This window comes from Aythya fuligula, chromosome 25, assembly GCF_009819795.1.
Source record: "Aythya fuligula isolate bAytFul2 chromosome 25, bAytFul2.pri, whole genome shotgun sequence".
NCBI classification, from domain to species: domain Eukaryota; kingdom Metazoa; phylum Chordata; class Aves; order Anseriformes; family Anatidae; genus Aythya; species Aythya fuligula.
The window spans coordinates 1,967,668-1,988,143 of record NC_045583.1 but is presented as its reverse complement, the minus strand read 5'-3'; the positions used below and the strand labels follow the sequence as shown (position 1 = coordinate 1,988,143).

The window sequence follows — 20,476 nt, the reverse complement described above, 5'->3', positions numbered from 1 at the left end:
AGTGCAGCTGGGGTCAGTATGCCAGGACTGCTCGAGGGGAAACGTGGAGATCTTGGAACGTCAGAATTCGCAACACCCTTCCTCTGGCCTTGCAAAAATAACAATAAAAAAAAAGGAAAAGCAAGAGTGCTTTCTGCGGGAGTTTGTTACTCGGAACTAGTGGTGTTTTGCTGGTGAAACTTCCCTGTAAATTCTCTGGCGAGATGCAGCATTCCTCAGGCATTGCATCCTGGCGCTGGGTGCTCCAAGTCCATCAGGTGCACCGTCCCTTTGCGGAGAGAACAACAGGCAACAGAAGTTTCACAGTTGAAGCAAGGAGCGCGGACTCCTCCTAGGGAAGGGATTAGTTTTGCTGAGCAATGAGAAGGGTCCACAGTACCTCCTGGGAAATGTAGTCCTTTCTTTAGTGCTTCGCAGAATTAATTAAATAAAAGCCATGCAGTCGAACTACAGCTCCCAGAACGCCATGGCCCGCAGGGCACGGGTGTTTTACAAAATTGGAAAGTGGTGGTGGGGGGGCCTTGCAGCTGCCTCCTCCCTCCGCTGCTCTCCTCTCTTCAGGTCTGGTCCAACCACTCCGCCCGTTTGGGGGCTTTACACGTGTGCACGTCCACAGTGTCCTCGCACTCCTTGCAGCGCACGGCGCAGCACCAGTGGAACTTGCACTCGCACTTGGTGACCCGAGTGACGCGCGTGGTGTCGTACCCCCGCCCGCAGCACATCACCTCGCAGCCGTCCGTCCCGCGGGACATCTTGTTGCACACGCGCCCCGCTGTGCCCAGGGAGCCTGGAGGAGGGAAGCGAGAGTCAGTCAGGTCCTTCCTCCTCCTCCTCCTCCTCCTTCTCCTCCCTCCTGTGCCTCCCCCAGATGATATTTACCAGCTGAGCCCTCCGCAGGGCTCTTTTCTCGGCAGATGAAAGCTCCCTGTTTCTGGTACAGCACACCCGGGTGTGCTGCTACACCAGGGGGACTGGGGAGCATCCCCGGCCCCTGCCATGCTCCAGGCTCCGACAGCCACTGACCCTCCTGGCCGGGGCTGAGCACAGACACTGCCTGCCCTGCCCCTCGTCCCTCTGTGCTCAGAGATGCCCCAGGCTGGCCCACCAGCAGGCTTTTTATTTGAGGGATCTTCACTCAGCAGAAGCAAGGCTCCGTGCTGCGTTAACTACAAGAGGCCTACAAGGTTCGGGTCTTTGGTGTAAAGCCTGGGGATTTTGGACAAATCCCATCCAGCTCTGTGCAGGTGGGCACACCTTGGTGTGCTGTGGGGACTTGGCACAGTGACTGCCAGCACTCCCCAGGGCCCTGGGGGTGCTCAGCCCCTGCTGCCCACTCTGCTTGGCTTGGGAGCTGTCATCCCAGGCTGGACTGTTTGGGAGTTGCAGGGTTGCCAGGAGGGGAGGAAGAGCTGCTTTTAGGTGATCCCGGGTGCTTTTTTTTACCTGCTGACTTGTCCATCACGCAGTAATCAGGCGAGTTCTCAAAATAGACCAGGTCGGTCTTTGTGGGCTTCCTGAAGTTCTTGTTGGCCACGGTGAAGCCGGTGCCGTCCTGGTTCATTATCACTTGGATGGCCCCGTTGTATTTCTTCCTTAGGTAGTCCCCTGTTTTCCGAAAATCTGACATGGCCAGCCAGCAAGTCCTTAGTGTGCAGGAGCCGCTGACGCCGTGGCATTTGCACTCCAGCTTCAGGAAACGTTTCACAGCCTGCGAGCAGAGGGAGGCCCTGAGGAGCTGCGCTCGCCCCACGTCGTCACCCCCTGGCCCCGCAGAGCTCCTCCGCCCGGGGCTGCCCCGCTTCGGGCTCCCCAGTGCCGGAGGGCAGCCTGCTCCCAGCCCCCTCCCTCAAACAGCCCACAGCGAGCCTGGGGAACTGCGATTGTGGCTACCGGTGGGGCCCTGGGGGCAACGAGTGCTAGGAATCGGGCTTGGCAGAGGTGGGAGGGCTGCCGGCAGTGCGAGCGCTGCGGGCTGAGGAACAGTCCCAGGATCATTGATGCCAGCTGGAGCCTGCGGAGGGGCGCTGGGGGGTGGGTGTCCTGCCCAACATGACCTGTCCCCCTCTGTCCCCCCTTGTCCCTCCTGCCACCACAGAGCAGGGAACACCTCCTGGCAGCACGGCCAGGCGGTCCCCGTGGTGTGAAGGCGTCCCCGGCAGCGCCGCACTCACCATCCTGCCGCAGCGGTTGTTGTGCAGGTTCATCAGCGCCCGGGCGTCCTTCACTTTCTTCTCCTTGGCGTCCACGAAGGCTTTGGCGAAGCGGATCCCGTAGTTGATGTTGTCGCTGCAGCCGCCCCAGTCGAACTCCCCGCGCTCGTCCTTGGCGCGGCCCCGCTTCAGGGGGTCGCAGCCGCAGGCCTTCAGGTCCCCTTGGCTGCAGGCCCGCGTGATGGCGTACACCACCCCCGCCGAGGAGATGGCGTAGACGAAGGCGGCCTCCCTGCTGCCTGCAGAGCGGAGACAGGGCACGGGGAGTGAGGGACGGGCTCGTCCTGGGCACGGGCAGCCCTGGGGAAGGGGGCGCGGAGCTGGCGGCACCTTGGGTCAAGACAAACTGAGCGCTGCCCGTCCCTGCTGCCCGCACCGCTCAGCACCCAGCCCAAGGGGGATTTTGAGCTCACGGAGCGGCTGGAGGGGGCTGAGCCATGCTACTGAGCTGCTGCTTTGTTCCCTTACCCCGTTCCATTACCCCATCCCCTCTCCCCCACAGCAGCAGCTCCCGCTGGGTGCTGGCACCAGGCTGCTGACGGGGCTCCCAGCCTGGCCCCCGATGGTCCTGACTCAGCCAGACCCATGGGTGCTGAGCATGGGTGGTGGCAGCGCCGGGGCACGCGGGGACAGGCGGCTCCCATGGGTGCTGCTGTCCCCACAGACAGGGCTACGGCTGCCACGGGGCTCCCCACACGGCCCAGAGTGCTGCCTGGCGCTCTGCGCCTCTGCTTTGAGTTCGCAGCTGTTTTTATAACGTTGTAAAAGAAGCTGCAAATCAAAACCATGCTAGGCTCCATTCGGAGAGCCTTTGAAAGCAACTTCAAAGGGAACAGAGCTCTCTCTGGGCCTGGCAGGATGGGGCTAGGGAGAGGAGCTTTCATCATCCCCTGTCCTCAGCAGCTGGGAGAGGACGTGGGGCTGGAGCAGGGACGTGGGGCTGGAGCTGTGGCAGGACACGAGGATGAGGATGAGGCCACGGTGTGGCGGGGTGAGCGCCATGGCCCCGTGCTCGCAGCTCCCCTCGGCTGGGGTTGCTCCGGGCCTGCCCCGCTCGCCAGCCCCCGCCAGCCAGGAGCGAGCCCCCGGCGCCGTCCCCGCTCACGTGTCCTCCAGATGAGCGGCTCCCGGTGCGTCCAAGCTGCTCCTGCTCCCAGCCGCGTTTGATTTGGGGTGGGATGGCTGGATGCGCCCCGGCCCGTCACGTCCTGGGGAGCAGCATCTGCGCTGCAGCGGGGCACCGCATGCGCTCCCCACGCTCCTGCTGGCTGCGGGAGCCACGTGGCGATTTCTGCGCTGGAAGTGCCCCCATCCCCATCCCCGCCTCTATCCTGCCCTTCCTCTTCATCCCTTGGGTCAGGAATGGGAAATACAGCCGGGCAATACCCAGTTCGTGGGTATCCTTCAGCAAGCGTATCTCCTGATTCCCACCCCCCCAGCCCCTGACTGGGTCCCACGCTGTGAATTTTGACCTCGGGGATTTGGGAGCTGAGCCTGGCTCAGTGAGCGAGGTCCCGGCCTGCAGACGGGGACGGGCGGGTGTCCCCAGGGCCTGCAGCAGGGCTATTGGCACCCTGAGCGCCCCACCCCACCTTCAGCGCTTTGTGGGCACCGTGTCGGTGTCCCCGACCTCACCTGGAGCCCTGGTCCCTGCCCTCCCTGCAGCGCTGGAGCCTGCCTCGTGGCCGCCGTCCTTCTGCAGGTCGAAGCCCGAAGCAGGGGCTGGAGCCTGAGCTCTGCCTTGCCTCCCTTGCCATGCAAGGGAACAGCGAGTTCCCACGTGAACTGCTGATTCCTGGCCAACCCTGCTCTCCAAATATTTATATATCCCATTACTGTTTACATATGAGCCTGTTCTCCGGAGGTGTCTCCTCCTTCCCCCTTCTCCCCCAGTGCTCCCCCTGCTCCATCTCATCTGGTGCAGCTATTTCAAAAGCAGTGGCCTGCTCCCATTACGGCTTGATTAATTTACAGGGAAAGGCAAAGCTCTCCTCTGGCAGTAACCCAAGCCACCGGGCACGGCAGCGAGCGGCAGCAGAGATGCTCCCAGCCTCACACCGAGGCCAGGCACGGTCCCCAGGCCTCCGGGAGCGGGGCCGGCATGCGGCACCCTCCCTAGGGACCAAGATCTTTAATCCCACCCCTCTTTTTTGAGACATTTTCAAAACATTACTGCTAAACAAGTGGCATCCGTAGCCACCTGCGTTTCCCATCACGGCGCAGACGTCCCCGGGTGGGGGCAGAGGGCGCGGGGCAGCACCTACTTCGCAGCATGACCCTGCCGAAGACGGTGTGGTCCCGGTCCAGGGTGCTGCAGTTCCAGCGGTGGTGGCGGAATTGGTGCTGGCACTCCCGGATCCACTCCTTGGCTCCCTCCCCGACCGACTGCATGATGTCGGGGTACCGCTGGCACAGCTGCCGCTGCTTGTTCACCAGCCCGGGGATGTTGTCGCAGATCACCCTTGCGCCCAGCGCCCCGATGTACCTGCAGGAGAGACGGGGCCGGCGTTAGCACCTTGCACTCGGGGGGTTGGAGGTTGTTCTGCGGGAGGGGAGCCCCCAGGGGCAGCGGAGGAACTCTCCCAGCCTCCGTCCCTCCATCCCAGCCCCGTGCTGCAGCCTGGCCCTGCTGAGCACAGCGGGATGGAGCCGAGCTGGGGCCAGCACAGCCAGCGCTGGGGTGGCTCCGTGATGCCGCCCACCCTCCCCTCCGGCTGGGGCACTCTGTGGGGACGGGGGTCTGTGGCAGCAGCAGATGATGGACACACCACTGAAGGTGGACGTCCAGGGCCAGGCTGCATCCCCCATCCTGCCCGCGTGCTGCCTGCATCTCGGCCTCCTGCCGTGCAGCAGGGGGTGGGCAGGGGTTCGATGCAGAAAGACAATGCACAAACACAGCCTAGTGCGGCCCGCTGATCCCAACGGGCAGCCTTCCACGGAGCTGAGGGGGATCCCGACTCCTTCTGCACCCAGCAGCCCTCGCTGCTGCCTGGGGCCAGCGCGGACAATGGAGGCGAGGTGGAATTTTCCATCCCCATCCAGCCCCTGCCTCCGCCGCCTGCTCACCCCAGCCAGCCGCAGGCTGCTTTGTGCCGGGGAATGATTTTTGCCACATACCACGGAGCTGTGCTTCTGGCTGGAAGGGAAGAGGTTTGGGTGGGATTCAAATGTTTCAAACCCCCAGTATGGAAATAAGACCCTCCCTTTAGTAATAATAAAAGGCAATAAACTTGGGCAACATTTCATTGTCTCTCTCTCTCTCTGGCTATGTTCTATCATTTCTATCGGCCTCACAGATAGCTCAGGAAAGCCCTGCGAACACAGAAAGCAATGGGATCTTTTCCCTTTTTAAAAAATATTTTGTTTAAATGCTGGCAGAAGCACAAGGTCATCTCAGGCTGGAGCTGAGGATAACAAACCCAGCTCCCCATGGCTTTGCGAGCCACGGCGCCGAGGGCCAGCGAAAGTTACTCCTGCAGCCCTGCTCGCCAGCCTCCCCTCGCACAGCCGTGGTGGTGGCTCCCTCGTGGCCCTCCCCAGTGCCCTTTGCCCACCAGCAGTGGGGGCTCCCTGTGGTGGAGGAGGAGGATGAGGAGGGTTGGAGGCTACGTGCTCCTGGTGCGACTGTGAGGGCAGTGCAGGGTCTTGGCCATGCCTGGCCCAGCTCAGCCCGCTTGGACCCAGGCGGGGACAGGGACGTGCACGTGTCCCTGCTGGGGATGGAGATGTGTGAGTGTCCCTGCCGGAGCTGCCCGGGGCTGGGGTAGAGGGGGAGATGCAGGGAAAGCTGGAAGAGGTGAAAGGCTCCTCGATGGAGCCCTCCCCATCGGTTGGCACGGGGGGATGTCAGAGGGGGCTCTGCCCGATGCTGGGCAGGGGAGGGGGCTCTGCTCCACTCCAGGGATCCTGGGGACACGGCAGTGCCGAGCACCACCCCAGGGACCCAGACCCAGGGAAACCCTCCAGACAAGGCAAGCACCAGGCATTCCCCCTTTTTACACGCTGAGCTAATGACTTCTCCCGTTATTAATTCTTCTGCCAAATATCCAGATCTGAGCAAACGCTATCAGCAAGAAAGTGGAAGGAGGGCACAGGAGGAGGGCAGACACCTGCCTGCAGCAAGCACCTCGCTGCTGTCCCCTGTTCTGCTCTGGCTGTGGCTGCACACCACAGGCAGATGATCTGCAGCAGTACCTGCAGGCTTTCACCTGCAGTCATGGACTGAAACCCTTCCCCGAATGGCTGTGGCACTGGAAAGTGGCATGGCACAAGGGGAGAAATTTCCTCTTTTGTCTTGGAAAGCCCACGGCTGTAGCGGTGAGACCTGGCTCCTCCACTTCATGGGAAAGTCTCCAGTGGGGTTCAGTTACTCTGAAATGGAGCAAGACAAGAACATCGAAAAATTTCCTGCCAAGCAGAATTTTGGGAGGGGAAAAAAAAAAACACAACAAACATTTGTTTTGGATTGATTAAAGCATCCCTTCCGATCTTATTTCTAAAAATCTATGACATTTCAAAAACATTGAAATAGGAAATAAGAAGGATGTTCTGAAAAGTCCCCAGCTGCCCTATCAGAATGCTTTGCTTCATTTTTTAGAAATTAAGTCGTGCTGGAAGTGGCAAATTTCTGTGAAGTGCTTTACTCTTGGGGAATCTGCATTTTACAGCCGGAAGGAACTACCCCAAACTTCAGAAACAGCTGCGAGAGCAAAGTGCTGCTGCGTCCTCGGGGACTGCTTGGCCCTGGGCTTCTGGGTGCGGAGAAGCACAGGTGATGGAGAGAGGCAGGGCACGTCCCCGTGGGCATCCTGCAGCAAGGAGGAGCCAGGACAGAGGGTGGGCATGGCTAATTATGTGCAGGTGGGGATAACGAGCCCCGCAGTTTCTGCAGAGCCCTTTGCTACAGACAGAGGGGTTTGCTCAGCTCAGCTCAGCTTTGGGGGCTGGCACTGGTCCCTCTGATGGCCTCGTGCTGTGCCGTGTGTCACATTTCCCTTCTGCTCCTGGAGCTCAGCTCCCAGCGGTGCAGGGAGCACCGTGCTGCTGCTCGCCCTGCTGCACCTCCGTGCATCCCCGGTTCCTGCAAGGAGCGACCCGCGCGGCACCAGCACGGACCAGACTTCGTGCTCCACAGGCAAGTGCTCCCAGAGCCTGGGCGGAGAGGAGGTAAAGTGGTCCCAGCTTCCTGCTCCCTTTTTCTCTTCTCTGCAAGGAAATCTGCTGCCCTCAGGCAGCCGGCGATGCAGCTGAGGCGAGCCCAGCTCTTTCTCAATAGCCTGCAAGCGCTGGCTGCTGCGGCGCATTGCGAGAACAGGAGACAACTGTCACATGTTGGCTCCCAGTTGTTTTTCTTACTCTAAGAGTCTGCTGACTTCTACTCTTGTAAACAAGGAGAAACCTAAATTGCTTCTAAGATAAACATGCAAATCGGAGGCAGACGCATCTATTTACTTGGCAGCGTGCATTTTGTGCTAACCCCCTCCCAGTGCTCGCCCCTGCGTTGTGCGCGCTCTGCTTCCGCGCTTCCCATGGCAGCGTGTTGGCTCCCCACAGGGCTCGTGGGCTCCTTGGGGTGCTCTCACAGAGCTGTGTGGCCTGTATCACGTCTCTGCCCGTGGTTAGGGCTGCTCTGGTGCAAAGTCTCAGCAGCTCAGAGTTCTCCTACCCGCTGCTGCTCCCCTCCCTGCAGGGTAAGGGGGCGTTCGTGCCACTGCGTGCTGGCTGCAGGGTCCGGGGATGTGCTGCACGGTGTCCCCGGGACCAGAGGTCCACATGCCTTGCTCTGACTTCATCTTCCTGGTGTTTGGGAACCTCTTTCTGGATCGAGAAATTGTGCTTTTGGCACCAGCCCCCTGCTGCTGAGCTCTTTAGCGAGAAAGACCAGAAGTCTGAGGAGAAGGGCTGGCTCCCAGGCGTGGCAGTGCGCAGATCCAGAGCTCCGCCAGAGTCCAAGGCGCCCGGCAATAGGCGGCCGGGAACCTCTCCCGCTGGAGCGAGCGAAGCTCTGCCTGCCTCAGCCTGGGCCAATGCTGCACAACCCTTTCGGTAAAGAAATTTCTCCTAATTTTGCTTAATTCCTAACCGCTCCTCACCAAGGCAACGGCGCGAGCCTGCTCTGTGTGCTGAGATCCCAATGAGGGTGAGGGGCTCCTGCGGGGTCGTGCCTCTGTCTGGACCCCACAGCAGGTATCTGGTGGGAAATGGCTCCTGGAAAATGAGTTCTGAAGAAAGAAAATGTTTCATGGGAATGGGTAAATTTCAGAGGACCCAGAACTTGCTATAGTTTGTAACTTCTCTGTAAGGTTAAGGCGGTGTTGAGAAATGAGTGCTGTGATTCAGTTTCTAATGAAAATAATATTAGACACTGCTGTATCTAATATTTTATATGGCATCGAAAAAAACACTATTTGAGCTTTATTTAGTTTCAAGAGGCAAAGTTTTGGAATTGCCATTCTAAGGCAAATCTAAAAATTTTAATTTTTTTGTGCTCTGTGTTATGATTAAATCAACTGTGGAAATGTTGGAAGTTCCCACCGTGGGGAATCAGGGTTGTACCAATAGGTTGTTAGGTTGGAGGTTGGACTCGATGACCTTGAGGTCTCTTCCAACCTAGAAATTCTGTGATTCTGTGTGATTCTGTAATACCATTAAAGGCAGAATTTTGAATTAGAATAATCACAGGTTAAATTTACCCTGGGAGAGGGATGCCCACATGAGCAAGTTTGATGACGCAGGACAAGAGGATGCTCGGAGCATCCCCGCGGGGAGATCCTGAGTGAGGGCAGCGGCGGCTGCTGCCTGCTTTGGCGTGCAGGGAGCTGAGGCACGAGGCTTTTGCTTTGTCATTTGTTAGTGCAGAGAGAGTTAATGGCTGAAAAATGATGGCAGGTTAACATTTCCTCCTGAGGATCCTGAAACACCTTGCGAAGTACTTGTAGCTGCTGTGCAGGGTGGGAAGAGAAGTGCACGGGGGCAGACAGGGCAGCACAAAGCCTGCTCCTGACAGATGCAGCCAGCTCTGTGGCTCTGAAATCGCGGAGAGATGCTGCTCCGACCTGGAGGAGCTGGGAGCAGGTCTCCAGGCAGGCACCAGGCTCGGCTTCTCCAGCCCATCTAACAGCCTGTGACCTGAGGAGCTGCCACTCGTGGCCTGGCCTCTCCCACCAAGATTGCTGAAGACGATCAGGTCAGCTTAAACCCAGGACCCCTGCTGCCGAAGCTGCTCCCCGTGGTTTCCTGCAGGCTCCCTCCCTGTCCCTGCTGTAAGGGCAGGGACACGGGCAGCTGCGCGCTGCTGCAGAGCCGTGCTCGGGGCTCTCCGTTTGCCAGACCACGTTTAAAACAACAACAACAACCAAAAAAAGCAAGCAAGGCAGCTGAGGAATTGTTCTCAGCCATGCGTTAGGCATGCCTCTGAACCTGATACCCCAATGGCCAGCGGGTGGGTGCCCGCTGCCGTGCCCTTGCCCAGGCTCTGTCCCTGCAGGCGGGGGCCAGGAGGTGCCTGGCACGGGGGAGCTCAGCCACTGCCCTCTGCTCCTGGGGCACTGCTTCTGACAGGGAGCTGAAAACACTGCCTGGCTCGGCTGGGCTATCAGGCACTGCTGGGGTCCTTCCCCCAGGGAAACCAATTAATTTCCCCACTGCTCTCATGAGCACGCTGGTAGTCCTGAAAGACCGACTTGGGAGCCAAGCTCTGTTGGCTTCTGCTCTTTTTCCTTCCCAAGGAGCCGATACGAAACTTGTGTTTTGGTGGGAGGCTGGAGAGCCCTAGGCAGCTCTCGGTTGGGAGACGAACCTTCCAGATAGGATCAAATCCAACATCCCTGTCTCTCTATCTGATAAAGAGCAAATTCCGGAGAGCCTGACAACATTTTGCCTCCTCAAGTGCTTTGCATACTTCCCATGGAGATTGTGCTTTCCTTCCCCTGCTCTCCATGGCTGTGGGTGGACAATTTATAGCCAATTGCAAAGCGCTTTGGGTTGCAAGGTGCTATAGACATTTGAGATATTATTTTATTATTGTAAACTCTGAGTATTTTATTAAGCCCCGCTGGGAACGGGGCCATCCTGGCCTGCTGGAATTGTTAACGCCTTGGAATGATTAATAGTCCTAATTTCCTCACTTAGAGCCACTACTCCGTGTGTTGAGAGCGTTAGTCTCACTTGAATGGTTTTTAATATCATAATGCTGGGCCACTACCAGTGCCATTCAAGTACTTCTCATTTTCTGTGCTGTGATCTCTTTCCTTGTGTGCCACCCTTCTTCCCCACCGCCTGCCTTTGGTTCCTTGTCGGGGTCCCCCCTCTGGGACCTCCCTGTGTGGGCGAGCAGCTGGAGATGGGGATGCCCTGGGGGCAGTGGGATATGGGGGGTGCTGGGTGCGCCTGCGGAGCTGGTGGGGTGGTAATTAGGAAAGCTGAGGGAGAAAAGGGCCCCGGGGCCTTCTGAAATAACAGCCACAACCTAGCACTGTTCCTCTGACAGATGCCAGCTGATGTAGGAACACAATCCAAAGCGCTCATCAAAATTATGCTTTATCCTTTCAAGTAACAATTTATTTTTCCCATCCCCAAATCCCAAAGCACTTTGCCAAGGGGTGTGGAGAAAATGCAGTCGCTGGTGGCAAAGAAGCTTCTCTTGTCCTTGGCGTATCGCGTGTGCTGTGGCAGGGGACGCCTGTTTCAGCAGGCCTGGCACAGTCTCACTTCACGGTGCTCTGTAGGTGCTGCTGAAGTTGGTTTTAGTAATAGTAAAAGCTAATGAGTTCGGGAAAGCAGAAGGATTTTTTTTTTTTCCTTGCGCGTTTCTTTTTTAAGAGACACTTCCTATAGGTGAAAGTGACCCTAATGAAAAATGAACTAAGAAATACAATTAGGATTATTATAACTGAGTGGAGTGACTGAGAGAACCCATCTGTTCCAATACACTCCCAACGCAGAACACCAGCGCTGCTACAGGGGCCAGGGAGTTCATTCTCCATCAGTCTGATGTTACTCTGAAACTTATTTTTCAAAGCGAGGGCTCCCCGGATGGCTGGGGCTACGGAGCACTTGGGGATAAAGACTTCCTGGTCGCTGACCTCCCGCTGCTAACACCGAGCAGAGCGCTTTGCCAGGACGAGCGCTGGGCCCCCCCAGACCCCCGCTCACTGCTCACACTCCCCGGGTGGCAGCTCCCGTCCCGGGAACGTGCCTGGGACAGCCCCGGAGCTGAGCGGCTGTGGGGACGGTGTCAGAGGGAAGCGGCTGGTACCTGGCAGCATCGGGGCCTCTGGAGCCACCGGCCTCTGAGCTGTAGCCGCAGCCTCCACCGGTGAGGCCCGGACGGGTCGCTGGGGGTCTGCCCACCCGAGGCTGGCACCGAGGGGAGCCGGCGGCGCCCGCGCTCCCCCAAAGGGTTACGCCGGCTGCCTGGGAGGCTCGCGCACGCAGCTGTCTTTCCCTTGGCTTAATTTCAAACATTCCTATTGATGCTATTTCCCCTCCCACACACCTCAGTGTGATGCCTGTTTAAACGAGTGCCTCGCTCGTCTATCCGATAACCGCGCGGACACGTGGCTCTGTTTCTCCGTCCCTCTTTGTGCCAATCCACGGCACCTGGACCAGGACCCGGCACTGGTGCTGGGATGGAAATGCAGGGCAAGCCCTGGAGCTGAGCAGCGACAAAAACCACTGCTGCTGCCTCCCCACTGCGGGGACAGTGTCCCCGTCCCCACGTACTGTGCCTGTGGCTTCATCAGGCACGGGGCAAAGGCTGGGCACCCTCTCCTGGGGCTACTCCAGCAGGGAGAGCGTAACGCATGCTTTCTCCACAACGTGTTTTTTTCTGCCCTCAGCACGTTTTTCCCTGCCCGTGAGCCCCGGGCCCCTTGGCAGGCCAAGGCAGGGAGCTGACGCGTGGCGCTGGCTGCCTGATGGGACCGAGCATCCCCCACGATGCCTGCCTGGGTCCCGTGCCCAAACACCGTGCTCCAGGCCCCGACCTGCCCCGCTCCCAGCAGAGCCCCGCTCGTGGCCAGATCCTGCTCGCTGCTCGGCCCCAGCACAAACTCGCGCCGCTCTTCCTTCCCCAGATTTGTTTTATCTCTTCGGGAGCCTGATGCCTCCCATCTGTTCCGATGCCAGATGAAATTAAATATTTGTAGTTTCCAAGGGCTGTGGTTAGCAATAAACAAGTTAGCTAACGAGGATTTGGTGTGTCTGGGAGGTGGGGGGGATTCATGTGGGTTTGCAGGCAAGCGGGTACGTGTGAGGGTGGGGTGCGCGGGGTGTGTGTGCATGCAGCTTTGTGTACATTCCTCCTTAACCAAACCTTCGGTCTGAAATGGCTTTCCACACTAGAGCGACCAGCGGGGCTCTCAACAGCGAGTAAACTCTACTTAGTTATTTACACCGAGTTTGTTTATTGCACAGTTTATGTTTATAAGCAACGTTCGTCTAATCTTCCAAATCTTTCGGAAGGAATTTTGGAGGCCGCTTTTGGGGCCTGACGCTGCCTCGCGGCGCGGCCGGGCCTGCGCTGGGCACAGCTCCCTGCCGCCCGGCCCCACACTGCGGGTGCTGCTGCGCTCCCTACCCTTGGACGCACTCGAGTGTAAACGGGATTTAGGGATTTTCCCGTTGCATTCCTTTTTAATTTCTCTCTGTGTTTCAGCTGGTATTTGGTTGCTAAGGAACGTTTTATAGTTTGGGAGCTTTCTGCATGGATGCTGCTCCCCCAGCCACGTCCGTCCCGCGGCCGCTGGTGGTCCTGGCAGCGCCACCCCAGCCCTCGCCCCCGCTCCTCTCTCCCACTACGCGCCCAAGCACACGCACGTCCACGGACATTTTTTCTAGCGCCAAAGTTCACCAATTCCTGAAGTTTTTGTGAGGTGGCGGGGCCGTGCCTGACGTCACCAAAAATTAATAATTTGCAGTTGTTTAGAAGAAACATTTGGTTGATATTTCCTTTCCATGTACTCTGATCAGAAGCGACCCAGTTTTTTCTACTAATCTACTTTAAAACTTGACTCTGAAAATGAGAAGCATTTCCTCTATTTCCACAAGTTTATTGTGTGTGAATCCCTAGAAGAATTTGGCAATAATAATAAAAATAAGGAACGATGATGCACCACCAAATGTATTTACTGTAATATCAGTAGTGCTAAAGATGTGCTTGGAAACCTATGCAAATCACTGAACAACTTTTTCCCAAACCACAGCTGGCTGAAACCGTTTTCAGTAAAACACAATTTCATCTAAACACGCTGTTTGATCAGAACTGACATGTACTGCGGACAAGCATTTGTTTCGATGAAGGTCTTCTGAGGAATGCTCTGGCCTTAAACAAAAAGAGAAAGTGCAACGAAAAATGTGAACTTCTGAGTTTGTTTAATTTGGTTTAAATTAAAAAAAAAAAAAAAAAAAAAGTCGTATCTAAAGGACACTGGGACCGATTCTGCTTTATGAAAGAGGTCAAAAGAAGCGTGCTGGGCTCTGCTGTGGCTTAAGGAGGGTGCTGGGCTGGGTGGGGGCTCTGCTCCGTGCCCTGGCTGAGCCCCTGCCCCCATCACCAGGTTGCCCCCAGCTCCTCTTTCTGCCTCAAATGAGAGGCTGCCAGCCGGGGAGTCAGCCTGCAAGCTGAGAACACAAACTGCTGTGCGAGCTAAATCTAGCTTCCTACAAATAAGCCACAGCTACCGAGGCTTAAACGTGGCTGTTTTTGCTCCCGCTTGCTGGGAAGAGACGCGCATTTGGAACTGGGGCCGACACCACGGCCATTGTGGGGAGAAGTGGGGTTCAAAAGCAAGGAAAATGTTTTTCACGCTGTCCCTAAAGAAAGACTTCACTCTGGTGAGCTGGTACCGGGGTGCCTGAGCAGAACAGTTCAGCTCTGGGCAGAGACTTTGTGATCGTGCCGTTGCCTGGTCTTTTTCCAGTCGCTTTACCCCTCGCGCCTACTCCAGCAGCTTCCCTCTCCTTCTCCTGCCTCCTTGGTACTGATGAGAAATATTCCAGCTTCCCCGCTACCCTGAGCCTCTTCCTCCCTCAGCTTTTAGCATATCAGCAACATCACCTTCCGCGCAGATGTTGTCCTGTCTTCGCCAGCCCTGATGGGTGGGGGCAGATAGCGGCTGGAAGCCAGGCCAGCCCTGTATCAACCTGATCCCCGTGGCCGGTGACTCATTCTCCCAGCCGCTGATTTCGGTTCCACGGGGGCCGATCGGGCTGCAGGAGCTCTCCCGGGGCAGTGCCGGGAATGGCACCGCCGCCGCCGGCTGGGCTCCGGGCTGCCCCTGCAGCACCGCTCCCTTCCCCTTCCCCTTCTTTCCTCTTTTCCCTTCCCCTTTTCCCCTCTCCCCGTCCCGGGAAGCTCTCGCCGAGAGCCTCGGAGCGCTCCCAGCCCCGGGCCGTGCTCAGCGGCACTTAACGAGCTCCAGAGCCACCGGTCCCCCCTCGGTGTCAGATGGATTGAATTTGATTAAATTCGGCTTCACCCACCGCGATGTGCTAATGATGATGGGATTGGCGTGTTAATTGGTGTTTTCCACGAAATTAGAGAGGGCTGTTACAGGACGGGAGGATACTGAGAACTTTTCGGCAGCAAACGTGTATTTTTTTTCTTCCCCCCTTTAGCGTTAGTGAACTGTCGAAGCGGCACAGGCTCACTTGAAAAACTTCCCATTCCCACTTTTCCTCATTACCCTCACTCTGCAGACACGAATTTTCATTGTGACAGCAATTAGGAGAGAAGGAGATTAATTTCCAGGAGGCTGCGTGGCTCTTCTCGCCGCAGCTCCGCTGGCATTTTCTATGGCATCGCTTCTAGCTGTCACGGAGCCTTATCTCATTCCGGGGAGGGAGAGCAGAGCCCCGGGAGCCCACGAGCAGCCGCCGTGCAAGCGCCGGGGCCGCAGCGCAGCCGGGAGAGGCTGGGGACAACCACGCTGCCCTCCGCGGGTTATCGGGGGCAGCCCCATCTCCCCCTGCCCGTGCCGAGGGCACTGATCCTGCTCTGCTTTTTAAAGGACCGGGCGGCGGAGCGGGCTCCGGGGGCAGCCCCCGCGGGCTTCTCCCCGAGGGCCGCGCAGGTGGCGGCGCGGAGCCCGGCGGGACCGGGACCGGACCCGTCCTGCGTGGGACCCCCGGAGAAACCGGGGCCGGGGGGAGCCGAGGCTGCCCTGCCCGGTCCCGCAGCGCTGCCTGGGGCCCCGTGGTCGCTTCCCGGCTCCCCCCCAAGCGCCGCGGCTCAGCTCCTGCCCGTCGGGGCGGCCGGGACCGGGCTTTTCCCCTCCCCGGTTGGACACTCACCACCACGAGGAGTCGGCGCGGGGCGGCAGGGCGAGCAGGATGAGGACGAAGGGCAGGTAAATCCGCGGGGCCGCGCCCGCCGTCCGAGGGAAGGCTCCGCACTCCGCACGCCCGGGGGCCACGGCAATCCCAGGAGGCGCTTCCAGGCGGTTTGTGCTCAGCATATCTCTGCGAGGCGCGCTCCGGCCGGAGGAACGAGCGGGGCCGGGGGCCCGCCCGTGCTCCCCTCGGGCGACGGCGGTGCGGGCGCCGAGCCGTGCCCGTCACTGCCCCGGTGCGCGGCTCCCGGCTCCGCGAGGCTGAGCGAGCCCCGGCTGCGCCCCCGCGCCCGGGAGCATGCTGCTGCTGCTGCGAGGAGGGGGGGGGCGGCGGCAGGGCTCCGGAGAGGGGAAGGGAGGGGGGTCCCGGGGCTCAGCGCCCCCCGAGCGGTGCGGGGCGGGCGGCGGGGCCGGGCCGGGCCATGGAGGGCTGCGCGCGGAGGGCGAGGACGCACTGGGGATGGGAGCGCGGGGGCCGCGGCCAAATATTGACAGCTCGCGGCGGGCTGCGGGCTCTCATTGGGCAGAGTCAGAAGCGCGGAGCCGAGGCTCCGGCCGGACCGACCCCCGCCTCCCCGAGGGCACGGCGGACAGCCCCCTGCGGGCCCCTGCCCACCGCGGGGCAGCCCCGGGCCGCCGCCGCGCCCCCGCCCGCGCTCCCGCGGCCGCCCCGTCGGGGTCCGCCCGGGGCAGGGGCGCAGCGGCCGGGCGGGATGCTCGGGGCCGCCGCCGGCTCCTGCCGCGTTCGCCCCCGCCAGGTGTCACTGCAGGGTGGGAAACGGCCGCCCGGACCCCGCTCCGCTCCTCTCCGCGCCCGCGGGGCGGGCCCGGGGCAGCGCCGTGCCCGAGGCTTCCCCGGGCCCCCGCGCTCTGGATCCGGGCAGGGGGCCGGGGAAGGGCGCAGCCCCCTCGGGGACGCGTGGTCCCGGGGCAGCGCCGCTCCCCGACCCCGTGCGAGGGCACCCCCGGCCGCAGCCCGCCCCGTCGGGTCGCGTTTGGAGGCTGCGAGCACCCGGCGGGCCTCTGCCCCCCGGGGAGGGTTGGGGGTCTCCCATCTCTGTTGGCTCCCTGGGACTGCGGAGACAGGGGAGGGCTGGCGGGGGAGCTGCCCTTGACTCTGAGCTCCCCGCTGGTGGCTTGTGAGGGCCGGGGCTGGGAGCTCCCCTTTCCCTTGTGGCCCCTGGCAGGCCGGCCCTTCCCTACCCTGGTGGTGAAGGCGTTAGTCTTACATGGGTAACCCCTCTCTCGTTGCTGGCACTTCCCTAGATGCCTAATTTTTTACTGGGACCACAGCCCCAATGTCTGCTGAAGTCCTTTCAGCGTTGCCGGAGCCCTCAGCCTTCCCCTCCCCTCTGCCCCGCGAGCTTTCTGCTCCTTCCTTCCGACTCCTGTTGTTACGGATCAGAGCGGCTTTGCTGGCCTGGGAGAAATGGGGATAGAAACTCGCGCTTGGTTAAAATCCAATTATACTTCTGAGAACCGCAGCAGCAGAAAGCGAGCGCTGGTAGGGTGCCGTCCTTTTGTCTGAGAGCCTGAATGAAATATTGCCTTACAGCTTGTTCGCGAAGCCGTTGCACTGAAAAGGCCGATATTTATAGAGTATTGTGGAAGGCCGTGCGTTTGTTTAGAAGACCCGTCAGAGCAGATAGCGTGCTGGGGGCTCTGGTGCTTCCAGTGAAGATTGTGGCTGCTGCGGGACAGCATGAGTGTCTGCCGATGGGCAGAGCCAGGCCCCCGGTGCCGTGGCACTTCGCAGTGAGGCGGTGCAGGGCTGGTACTGGTACTCGCTGTTGGCATCTCGTGGGCTGTTCCCTGTTACTCGGTTGGTTTTCATTCAAAGAGAAGAGACCGAGTTCTCTGCACCCCTCTGTTGCGGGGAAGAGGAGAGCAGGTTTGGCAGGCGGCACGTTCCCAGGTGCTCATTTGGCTGCGTCGTGGCACTGGGTAGGATTTGGGCCCAGGCTGCAGCAGCTCCAGCTGAAGGTGGGAGCTTGGGAGGGGAGGGTGCTGCTGGGGGGCTTGCAGCTGAACCTAGGTGCTGGGGTGGTGCCCTTCGGCCCGAATTCACGGAGCTTTACATCCAACGGGTGGCATTTCTGTCAGCCTGGCTCCTGACTGCACTCAGCAGGGTCTGGCTGACAGCCCAGGCTGTTGCCCTGGCTTCCCAGGCTGTATCGGGCTCTCCCTTCCCCACCTGCATCCCGTGGAGGCTCGGTGCAGCGGGGCAGCCCTCGCTCTTCCACCGGCTGCGGCTCGGCCGGGCAGGAGGCTCGCATTTGATCTTTCACTCAAATTAGCAGTGCGCTGGGGATGTGTGCGTGCTTCAGCCACATGAGCTGCCGGGAGTAAATAAACAAGGCTCTGCTTTCAAAGGCTTTCACGATTCATTAACTTCAAAGGGCCGAGCTCTCTGTTTTCCTAGCAGGTCGGTTGCTCTGGGGCTCGCTCCCGGGCGCTGGAGGTGTCGTGCTGCAGGGTGTGGTGCTGGTTTGTGCCTTGCATTGGCCACCACTGAGCACCTGCTGCACGGGGTGCTGTGGCGAGGGACAGAGGGACTTGCTTCTGCTGTCCCTGGGAAAGAAAGCAGCGTGTGGGAACGCGCAGGCAGGGACAGCCTCAGGCATTCGCACCCTGTGAGCTGCCCCATAGCCGGTGTCCAGCCTGCGCAGTGCTTGGGCACTGGCTGGGGCAAAGTTTGCGAGCTGGGGGGCACGAACCTGACCCTGCTCTGCAGCAGTCTCCCCGTCCCCTTCCAGAGGTGAAGGCGTTGTGCTCTTGTGCCCTTCCTGCGGTGGCAGTGGCTGCGCTCTGGCCCATGAGCAGAGCTCGCTCTGCTGCGTGAGCGGAGAGGTCGCCCTCGCGCCCCAGCTGTCCCCTGGCAGCCCTGGATTCCTGCTTTGATTGTGCAGGCACAGGTGCTGGTGCTGTGCCAGGGGCGCACAGAGCTAGCGGGGATTGCAGAGGGATTGCTGCACCTCCGCAATGCCCGCGCTGGGCACAGCAGGGAGCTCACCTTACACGCGGCAGCCCCAGGAATAACTCGGAGCCTTGCATAATCGCACCGCCTGGAACCCCAATGGGGAAAATCGCTGCCCCGGGATAACCCGCACTGCCTGGCCCGCTGACCTCACGTGAAACCCATTTTCTGAGGCCACAAAGCCCTGTTATGAGCATTTTTATTGGGAACTTATTTGGAGATGGACTCTGTGTTGGGGACCAGAGGGTGGGGACTGTTTGCTCCTGTGCCGGTCGGTGCCCAGCCCCTGCCTGCCACGCGGGGCAGCTCCCTGTGCTTGCGGTGCTGCAGCTGCACCCAGAGCTCCTCTGCTCACCCTGTGTTAGGCAGTAAGGGGATGGGAACGGGGGGGCTTCGGGCATTGGTGTGCCCTGGGATGGGTCGCAGTGTTGTCCTTGCAGTGTCCTGAGCAAGTGGCATGAGATGTGTGGTGCTGCCTGCCCAGAGCAGCTCGTGCCGCAGTGCCCTTTGGCTTCCTCCCCACCCCGTGGCTCCATGGCCATCGTTGTCCTCCTCTAGCCCTAGTGGCTGGGGTGGTGTTTGGGCAGCAAGCTGAACTGCAAGCAGCCATAAAGCTTGGCTAGTGGCATTAAAACCATGAATGGTCTCAGGTGCGGCTTTCCACCCAGGAAACTTTTTCGCCCTCCCGGAGGCGAACAGATCTATCTGGTTGCCAGATCTGGTGCCCTGGGAAGAGCCGAGCTCACCCACAGGAGCAGTCCCAGTGCAGCTCTGTCCGTGCCCTCCCCACCTGCTCCTCACCCCGCTGAGCCACGGCTCCGTGCGCGCCAGCAGCCAGGTTCAGGCGGACCATGGAAGTCACCAACAGCCAGAAATGGCGCAATGTGCCTAAAAATACCCCGACCGCGCCAAGCAGCCCCGATTTTCCGTCGTCTTGCGGAGGCATCTGCGTATTGTGTGTGCGGCGGGGAGCGAAGGCGAGCACGCCGAGGAGAAGGGAGGCCATAAATCCTGCCGGCCGCCGCGCTCGGCTGCTCCCCTCCCACAGACCGCAGCGTCCCGGTGCTGTCTGGCAGGCGCGAGCCCCGTCTGTCATCGGCAGATCAGACGGGGCTGAAATTTGACAGGCCTGTGGAAAAACATGGGGTGACATCACGCAGAGACACCAGCCCCCTGATTAATCTCCAGGGTCACTGGCTGCTTTATTTATAACCAGGCCAGTGTTTGAGCTGGGTTTTTGCAACGAGGAGCCCTCGTGGCGAGCGGTGCGTGAGCACATCCTGAGGGTGTCCCCGGAGCTGGGACATGGATGGGGTGCGGGAGCCCTCAGCAGAGCCTGGGGCATCGCAGGAGACCAGGGCCTGGCTGCAGGGGCTGGCACCACTGCAGCACCGTGCACTTCGCCTTTCCATCCAGCTGCTGTCTCTGCTCCTTTGGCTGTTCCTCACCCTGCTCCGGGCTCTGTGGGGGGTTCCTGTTCACCCCAGTATCCTATCCTGGCACGGTGCTGCTCTCCAGGTGGCCACTCAGCTCCATGGCCCCATCGTGCCGCTAGCAGCCTCCCCAGGAAGGGCGGTTTGATCCCCTGAAACGCAGCACAACCAGCTTGAAATGTTCTGTGAAACTCTGTCAGGCTTTAGGGGGAAAGGAACATGGTCGTAAGGGCACAACCGTTCCCTTTCTTCGCTTCCAGAACAATCCTTTCCATTTCCAAAGCCTGTTGGTTCTGTGGTTGTTAAGATCTTTGTTCTGCTTTATAAAGCAAAACAAAATCGTAGTTAAAATAATATATTTTGAGTTTATCAGTTGAAGCACTTCAAGCCATCCATTTCTCTGGGTTTTCTTTCGCAGATAACCTGGAAAGCTTCTGGGAAGGTGGGTGACTCTGAATTGGAACAGAAACAGGTTTTGAAATGTTTTGCAAAGCCAAAACTTCATCTCTGCTGCCAAGTGGTAAG

At 59.6% G+C, this 20,476-nt stretch overlaps 1 protein-coding gene across 1 annotated transcript; it reads right to left on the bottom strand.

Annotated features, from left to right (window-relative positions):
* Nucleotides 1-557: 557 nt before the first annotated feature.
* On the bottom strand, nt 558-15,667 carry WNT2B (Wnt family member 2B). The gene is made up of 5 exons (XM_032203246.1): nt 15,504-15,667; nt 4,475-4,695; nt 2,172-2,449; nt 1,444-1,708; nt 558-787 (listed from the first exon to the last, which is right to left on the bottom strand). Exons 1-5 carry the CDS (start codon nt 15,665-15,667, stop codon nt 558-560), a joined length of 1,158 nt encoding a protein of 385 aa, XP_032059137.1.
* Between the last annotated feature and the right edge of the window lie 4,809 nt (nt 15,668-20,476).

Coding starts and splice junctions, on each gene's coding strand:
- WNT2B (XM_032203246.1), bottom strand. CDS start 15,667: ATGCTGAGCACAAACCGCCTGGAAGCGCCTCCTGGGATTGCCGTGGCC. Junction 1,709..2,171: donor ACAACCGCTGCGGCAGGATG/GTGAGTGCGGCG, acceptor CTCTGCTCGCAG/GCTGTGAAACGTTTCCTGAA. Junction 788..1,443: donor CGTGATGGACAAGTCAGCAG/GTAAAAAAAAGC, acceptor TCCCTCCTCCAG/GCTCCCTGGGCACAGCGGGG.